The sequence below is a fragment of the Schistocerca piceifrons genome, chromosome 1 (assembly GCF_021461385.2).
Source record: "Schistocerca piceifrons isolate TAMUIC-IGC-003096 chromosome 1, iqSchPice1.1, whole genome shotgun sequence".
In the NCBI taxonomy this organism is placed as follows: domain Eukaryota; kingdom Metazoa; phylum Arthropoda; class Insecta; order Orthoptera; family Acrididae; genus Schistocerca; species Schistocerca piceifrons.
Window position 1 is genome coordinate 291,227,922 of NC_060138.1, and position 9,060 is coordinate 291,236,981.

The 9,060-nt window shown below is 40.8% G+C and overlaps 1 protein-coding gene across 1 annotated transcript in view; it reads left to right on the top strand.

Moving 5' to 3' along the window:
• The window catches only part of LOC124798739, an 84,731-nt gene extending 76,030 nt beyond the window's left edge, over positions 1-8,701 (top strand). Inside the window, exon 7 of the mRNA XM_047262270.1 lies at positions 8,067-8,701. Coding sequence (XP_047118226.1) covers positions 8,067-8,195 — 129 coding nt within the window. The 3' untranslated portion in view covers positions 8,196-8,701. The remainder of the gene's footprint in view (positions 1-8,066) is intronic.
• Positions 8,702-9,060: the final 359 nt, after the last annotated feature.

Here is a 9,060-nt window from a genome sequence, read left to right on the forward strand (position 1 = left end):
AACGCCTTTTTTCAAACCCTTCAGTGTCCGGAACTTCTGCAGAGTGAAGTGTGCACAGTCATTATTTTCATAATACAGCTTTACAAGCAGAGCGAGTCCTGCATTGAGACAGTCATGACGAATATACTTGTAAGGATATGATGACCTGCAGCTGTCTAGAAAGAAATTAGAATTATGGTAATACGTTCAGCTGCTGACAGGGGTTGATATATATAAATGGGGACAGGTGAAAAATCTGCGCCCTGACTGGGACTCGAACCCGGGATCACCTGCTTACATGGCAGACGCTCTGTCCATCTGAGCCACAGAGGGCACAGAGGATAGTGCGACTGCAGGGACTATCTTGCGCATGCCTCCCGTGAGATGCACATTCTCACCTTATATATCTCTTCAGCCAAGAGTCATAAGCAGACAGGAAGACATTTAAAACAACATAAAGAGGAGAACCCTGGCGGAATATAGAAACAATAAAGTCTGAAACATAAGAAAAGAAAGCATGCAAAGTGGTGACTGTAAAATGGAGGTAAAAATCTAAAAAAGTATTTTACACAAAAAATACACACTGAATTAAAATGCACCAGGCAAAGTAGGGCAGGAGCATAAAAAGTCGCAGGGCGATTGAAACATCCATGTGACGGATGGTGTAACATGGAACAATCATAGACGATAAACAGGCCGAGCACACAATTAGAATCACATCACTAGATGACGCAGTATAACGGCACCAAAACACAACGCAACACTAATGCAGCACACTGATGATGAATAAAAACCTGCGAGGATCTGCTGGGGGAGGGGACAAGGGAGAAGGGAAAAGGAGGAGAAGAGGAGGGGAGAGGAAGGGGATGAGGTGGAGGCGTGTGAAGGAGTGCCGGGGAGGGAAGAGACAGGAAAGGAAAACAGCGGAGGAGGGGGTGCAGGGACTGAGGGAGGGAAGGAGGAAAATCTGCTCTGGGGAAAGGAGGGGGGAGGAGAAAGGAGCCCTGGGGCGGGGGGGGGGGGGAGGACAAGGCCAGGTTATAGTTGGAAGGAAGCGTAGATGTTACAGAGAAGTTCAACATCTGGGAGGGGGAGGTGCTGGAAATAGCCCTGATGAAAGATATGGAGGGTGTGGAGGTAGAGAGAGGGAGGGATACAGCGATAGAGGCAGCAAAAGCCGTGTATCAGGCGTGTTTTACCAATTTCAATGGTCCATGCACATGACAGGTGTTTTCATTTACTATTCTGACACATATAGCGCCATCTATTGATCAATTTTTACACTTCTTTCCTTCTACCATACGTTTTTCCCCTTCTCCGATAATATTCCGTTGCAATTTGACGTCATTCTGACAAGTGGTATTATTTCTAATCGTCTTGAAAGTTTAATTTTAATTATAATCACACTGTATATCCCGTCTTCCAATTTCCTTAAAATATAATGCTTGCCATGGCAGATGCTCAGGTGGTATCCGTTCGATGTGGCCATAGCGTTTTTGGGTAGCGCCCAGTATCCTTTACCAGTGTCGTTTTCATGTCTCATTGCTGTCTTATGTCTTTACTTAGCGCTCTGTTTTATAATGTCCGCGAAGTGACCCCAGAAAACGTAACTCAGCTCCTCCAATTCTTTGTTCTCTCCTTTTCTTTAAATCAATTTCTCACAAACAAACACAAGAGCAGACCTAGCCACCCTTTGTGCCATGTTAGTGTTATGTCATTCTTTATAGTTCTACCAAGGTAGCTCATTAAACAACGATTTCTAGCGTTATATTTCAGTATATTTTATACCATATCTAGGTTATTTTTGTATCGATTCCGATATATTTAAACGAATTTACCTTTTCAGTTATCTTATTGTTTAGGACTGGTATTGTGCTTCTTACATTTTTCCTTTCCTTTTCTATTACTTTTGTTTTATTTGCAGCTACAGACAGTTGATAAATATCTAATACATTATTCACTTGAAGCACATTTTATTGTAAAGCACTTTCAATGTCTGCTGGAAGAACTGATCGTCCATAGTGTTAAGGAATTAACACTGTAAACAGAAGTGGTGAATGCTGTTTAAGACACTGTCTCTCTGTAGAGGATAGTAATCCCTAAGAAAAATGCACGACCATGAATATACATGCAATCCCTCGATACAAGGGGAAAAAGACTGAAAATTCATACACTGTCTTAAAACTATGCAATGAAATTCGGAAACAGCAGTAATATCATGAAATCGGAACAATTTACCTTCTACCATTTACGCAATAACTTGACGGACGGTCTCCTACAAGAATGTCAGCCTACATAGGATCAGAAATAAACTCAACACGGCATGTAATATTCCGCAGCAGATGTGTCTGTAAAGTCTGCTAATTTCACTCCAAATCATCTTCACTTCGAAATGGCAAAAGCTGACGTCCCGTCCGAAGGAACAAATGTTCAAACGACAAAGGCTAGTCCCTCGAAACGACCGAAACACAATGGTACCTACACATAATAAACAGTGCATGAGCAAGAGAACTTCTCGGAGACATGTCTCTGAGATGCAGAACTAGCAAATGTAGCTCATTAGATCGTAAGGCGTTTTCTTATTGACTTATGACCATCGCCATGTCACCATCCATTGATATAAATAATAAAATTCTTCCACATATTATTCTAAACTATTAATTAATTGCTCCAGTGAAACTATGGAAACTTGGATGGCCAGACGCAGATTTGACTCACTATCCATCCGAATGATATCCAGTGTCTTTACCGCTTGGCCACCCTGGTCAGTACGGGCATGTTTAGTGATCAGCTGAGTGGGTGATTTACATTGATGTGCGATGGATTTCCACACCGCCAAACCAACAATGGGGCAAATAATTTGTTCGTTTTGCTGATTTGCAGATTTATTGATCACGAGCCACGTCTGCCAACTACCACTCTCATTATAATGATTTCTGTGTCCTGGATATTTCTTTTTGCAATTTATTAATTTATAGCTTCGTCTTTCTTCACGTCACCTATTCTACTTCTACTTTGCACAACAAAATTAAAGAACCACTATTTCGAAACCACATAATTGTCTTCCATTACAGCACGTGAGCTTGTAATTTGGCCTAATGGTGCCTACAAGATTCCTTTGAAATAGTGAAAAACTATAGCGCTCTGCGACGTCACCCTCGAGCTTGGCAACGCTTCGAACGGAAGATGTCGACAAAGGCGAAAAATAGGCCACTGCTGGAAAGTTCATGTGCGCTGTACGGTCGTTTATTGATGTCATACTGGCACCAGATTTCAACATAATTCTACCCAAAACAACGACGATAAAGTCATCACAGCCGCTCTTCCCCACGTTCCACCCCCTCTTTTGACGTCTCTGCGATGGAGTTCAGAACAACGACACCAAACGTTGAAATCATGGTCCCGGCGGAGGTTCGAGTCCTCCCTCTGGCATGGGTGTGTGTGTTTGTCCTTAGGATAATTTAGGTTAAGTAGTGTGTAAGCTTAGGGACTGATGACCTTAGCAGTTAAGTCCCATAAGATTTCACACACATTTGAACATTTTTTTTGAAATCACGCGGTTTTCTTATGAGTGGCCGAGGAAAACATTTGAGACAATCGCCGCTTCGAGTCGATACGAAAAGGCCTCAGGGGATGGCATAAAGTGCCACAATGAAACTGCCCCTTCCTTGGGGCGTTGATTCCCACACATTTCGCGGTCGAAAACGACAGTTCACAATGCGATGAGCAACGGGAAGATGTTATTGGTGTCCTTCGCCACTGCTGACACCCTCGGGCATTTCATCCCTTCTCTTAGGACATTGTGGGGCTGCATCCCCATTGAATGTGATCACACCCTCTCGGAGTGCAGCGTGACCGCAATTTTTACTATCCTGCACAGGTTGGATTACAGGGACCGTTCAAAACATGTGGACGTTATCCAAAGCATCAAAGGGCAGTTATACTTTATCAGCCCTCCCATTTTCCGGCCTCCTATGGCGCTATCACGTGGGAGTTCAACGTTATCATGTGCGTGAACGAAACGACAAAGGGTTCCTCTATGAGCCCCCAGTTGAGCAACACCCTCGGTGGCCCTATTCACCTTTTTTGAGCATGTTGGGAATGTACGTTTAGAAATTTCGACATTAAATCAGCTTGACAGCTACTCTAATGCCTGAGGGTTAGGCAAAACCTTCGACAACCCCTTGGTGCGGTTCACCTGCCCTCAGGGTCAAGAGCAGTCGCCATGCTGATTCGGTGCCGATATTTCTAAATGTACATTTCTGACGTGCTCAACAAAGTTGCGTGGGTGGCACAGAGGATGTCGTCGAACCGGGATGGTCTTAGAGGGACCCTTTTCCGTTTTATTTATACACATGTTAATGTTGCACTCTCACTTGATCACGCCCTAACAGTGCGGAAAACAGGAGCACCATTTCCTACTTCGGATCACGTTAAAATTTCATCGGACGGTTTTGAACGATCCGTAGTGGTTCCAACCTGTACACGAGAGCAAAAACTGCAGTCGCGCTACACACCAAGTGGGTGCGATCACGTCCAATGGGGATGCAGCCCCACAATATCCTTACAGAAGGGCTGATCTCTAAGAAATTTTCCTATTGATTCTGAGCGGCGATGTGTCTGAAATATTTTTCACGGACACCCATATGAAAACTGCACTGTTTCAGTGCTAGGTGTCGTGGTTATGACTTTCGTCGCAAAGACTTCAAAGAAAATGTGGGTAAGAGGGGCTGTGACGACCTTATCATTGCGTCACGCGTCCACGTTGGCATTGGGCAGAATTGTGGTGAAATTTGGTGCCAATGTGACATCATTAACCCATCTTACGGCTCATATGAGCTTTTGAACTGCGGTCTTTTTTTCGTATGTGACGACACCTTGTTGTCTGATGCGTCGTCGAACCCGAGAGTCACGTCGCAGGGGCCATATTTTCGCACCGCTATAGAGGAAGATTGCAGGCACCTTTGAGCCAAATTTCAAACTTCTGTGTCGAAATGGGAGCCAATTACTGGATTTCGAAAAAGTGATCCTGTAATTGTGTTGTGCAGTGTACTTCAGTACTACAGCTGATCTGCTAATGTTCAACAGCGGTATTATTATTCGAAATGAAGAAAGTAAAGTTGCCTGTAAATTATTTTCACTTTTCATCTATATTTTGGTCTTAGACTCTCCGTCCATGATCGGACTATTATCTGAAACAAAATAAAAATCCTGTTCTTATGAAGTGAAAGCAATTTATATTCCATCAACAGCAAAGTATTTTCTTTGTGATAAGCAGATTCGGCAGTGCGTGGATATTTTCAGATCAGTTCAGAGTTACAAGGTAACTCGTCACAGATGTAAAGCGCCAAAGGTAAATGCTCCGTCTCTGCAACGTCTTCGGTGGGCATGGCGTGTGTGAAAGATATTACGAAGTGAAAGTTGCGTAGTTCTGTAGCAACTGCATGACGATGGGAGAGAACATTCCTCTTTACATGATGCTACCGCTTAATCAGCATTCCGTCCTTCTATTCTTCACCATACCGTGGCAGGAATTCGACTGACCGATAAAGAATATGTGTTGCGAAGTAACTCCCATCGGTGTACCTGGACCTTACTTTTCGACACTTCCGCAATAATCTAGTCATGAATCTGCGGATACTGCAGCAATTTACGATTAATCCTGTTCCGTTCGAGATCAGATTTCCAACCAAAAATACCGCTACTTCAATATGCCCGTACTGTCCTTGCCAAGTTTAACCGCACACCATCACGGCTTCATTTATTATAAGACCAACCTTTTGCTGCTTTCCATAATATTCACGTTTAACGTCTCAAGATTTTATCGTAACGACTATTGTGACGGAGATCCTCTACAGACGTACGGTTTATGATCTCGGGCTTTGACTATCAGAGATGCATGCTGATTTTCGTACGTGGTACATAATGAATTGGTTGGAATCGACCATAAAAGTAACTGGAGCAAATAATGTATGTTGTGTCATTGAGTTAGTTACGTGTTTCTCTCATTAAAATCCTAACATAATGTTGGATACCTGATATAGTCTTGTGCTCTAGACATACCATCCCAGAAATGAATATTTAGTAGTAATCTTTCGGAGAGAAAAACTTTGTTTGCTGCCTAGACTAGTGTGCAGAGTGTTATTTTACACTAGTGCTTCCCAAACTGGTAGTATTGACCCCTGAGGGGTAGTTAAATTATCTGAGAGGTAAAAACAAAGTGTTTTAATTGTATTTCCGTCACTAAACTAATTTTTTAAAGATCATTACTATTAACACTATTTTGTCAGAACTGTAAGCAATATTGATTACGTAAATTGCCAATAATTCGTTTTGTTTTCAAATGCTAACATTAACATGGGAGTAATTTGGTGGAATTTAAGCTTGTTAGCGATTATATGAACATTAGATTGCTCACATTGTTCACCTGTTACAAGCATACTTTGTACTTCGGACTACGCATGTATTAAAGCAAACCTGAGACATATACATCATATATGCTTAAATATCTCATGAAAATTCTCGCAGTAGTCCAGAAATCACGTTGCTATTCACTTCACGACGATAACTGAAATAGCTGGCAGTTCAACTTGACAGTAACTACGCATTGGGTACTATATTGCTGTATAGAATACACAGTATTGTTATGTATTATTATTATTATTATTATTATTTATTATTTGTTATTATTATTATTATTATTATTATTATTAGTAGTAGTAGTAGTAGTAGTAGTAACAGTCATCAGACACAAAGTATTGGCAGCGTGACGTGTTTCAATTTCTGCCAGTTTAGTAATAAGGAGTCCGGTAATCAAGTGATTTATAGACAGTAAGTGTAGCATCTATTTTAATTTTGTTGATTTTAAATGGGAGAGCACAGTATGGGTAGGAGCAATTGTCACCAGAGAGAGAAATGATGTATGTTTTGTCCCCCGAATGAAATTTCCACCCTGCAGCGGAGTGTGCGCCGATATGAAACTTCCTGGCAGATTAAAACTGTGTGTCGCACCGAGACGTGACTCGGGTTTGGAAGGTAGGAGACGAGGTACTGGCGGAATTAAAGCTGTGAGCCTGCACGGTAGCTCAGCGTGTTCGGTCAGAGGGTTAGCTGCCCTCTGTAATTAAAAAAAAAAAAAAAGAAAAGACTGGGTGAATGGATCAATAACGAACTTCAACGGGCGTCAGGGGACGTCCGTCACGAACAAAATGAGATTTAAAAAAAAAAAAAATATGGTGGAGCACTTGCCCGCGAAAGGCAAACGTCCCGAGTTCGAGTCTCGGTCCGGCCCACAGTTTTAATCTGTCAGGAAGTTTCAAGTATGTTTTGTCTTCCCTCAATATGGACAGTATTTTCTGAGAAGGAGTTACGGGTATCACCCGCAAAGCATTGAGAATTTCTGGAAATAAGCTGTTAGAAATCACCCGCAATGCATTGAGAATTGCTACAAATAATCACTACCAATTGTGTCATTGATCCATTAACTCATGGTTTAATAAAACGCCTACAAAAACAAAACATAATTCATCTTTCGTCATTTTGAAAATAAAAGTATTCAAAGAAAATCCGTTTTCTTTCCAAAGGGTAATTAATCGCTGATGTTGATGACTGAGAGAGACGGGTGGGGTACTTGCTGATATCAGATTTCACTCAGGGGTAATGGTCACACAAAGACCGGGAATCACTGTCTTACGTCCTCAGCACTAAAGGTTCGTCCACCTCCTTTCTCAATTTGGATGTTAGCTGATTCAGATAAATTTCAGATGCACCTAGAAACTTTTATTGTGGAGAGTTATGTTGTGTATAAATCCAAAATCTCAGTTGTTTGAATTTAAATGTTTCTGGGATGAGGTAATATTTCCTATAATATTGCTTCTGTATTTACTTACCACACTTTTTATACTTGGTACTTTTTGAAAGAGACAGTATCAAACAACATCTTTATTGGTCATGATACAAAAAGATGTTTTGGTAAATAGTGAAGGGAAGAAATTAATTGCTTTTACAGGTGATAGAACTTGAAGACTATCACCAAACTTTCATTTTAACGATAGTATTTTATAATGTACTTTGTATTTCTTTTTCAGCTCTCAATATATACTACCTATTGGTGGTGTACAGCTTCTACCGCACGATTGGAAATTCGTCAGTGGATGATGTCGAAATTGTATGACCGTGGAATTTCTTATCCATTATTGCAACAAACCATAGGTTGATATCACTGCGTAACACGGTACATTTTTAACAAGCACGATCTACTAGAAACATCGAATATTGTTAACGCTAGTAAAATAATTTCATTCAGACATATGGAAACTACGAGTAACAGACAAAACATATTCGGTCACAGACTGCTTCGACGTCCTTCAACCACGCCCTATCGAAAGCCCCTTGCGCTGTTCCATTTAGCCTCTGTTATCATGTGATCCCAAAAGTGAAGTATAACTAAGCCTTCTTCTAAACCTCACTTTTAGTTTTCTTGCTTTCCAGTCAGTTAACTTTTATATCTAGCTTGTTAGGATAAGTGTACATATTTACTTTATTATAAGAATATCACGTAAGTAATAAGAGAACGTTAATAGCAAACTCGATTTGTAAGCTACAGCAAATAAAGTGAGACGTAAAGGTAATTTCTTATGACATGTTGTGCTTCCCTTTTTATGCGTATGTTGTAGTGACCTCGTTATGTCTATACTGTGTATGATTATTGAAGAAATCATATTCTTTAATATTTTTGTTGTTGTGAGGCAATTGAAATATCTGCAGCAATAAAAAGAGCTGTAAATGTCTGTTTTGTTGCGACAGTGTTGCTAGATTTATTGCACGTAACCATCTCCTAAATTTCAGTTCCATCTGCAGAGAAAGTAACATCAGTTTCGTGTCATCGATTGTCGTCACCTGGGTAAAAATGTTTTTGTCCTGGTGTTGAACAGAAATTATTATGTCCATTTGACTGAAGAAATGTAGGTGTGATTTAAACAGAAAATTTCAATATATATCAGTTGGGTTTAGGAAACTGGAACATTTTCAAGAGGAATAATAAGTATTTTAAGCGTTACCTACTCAGTATTCACAATTCAT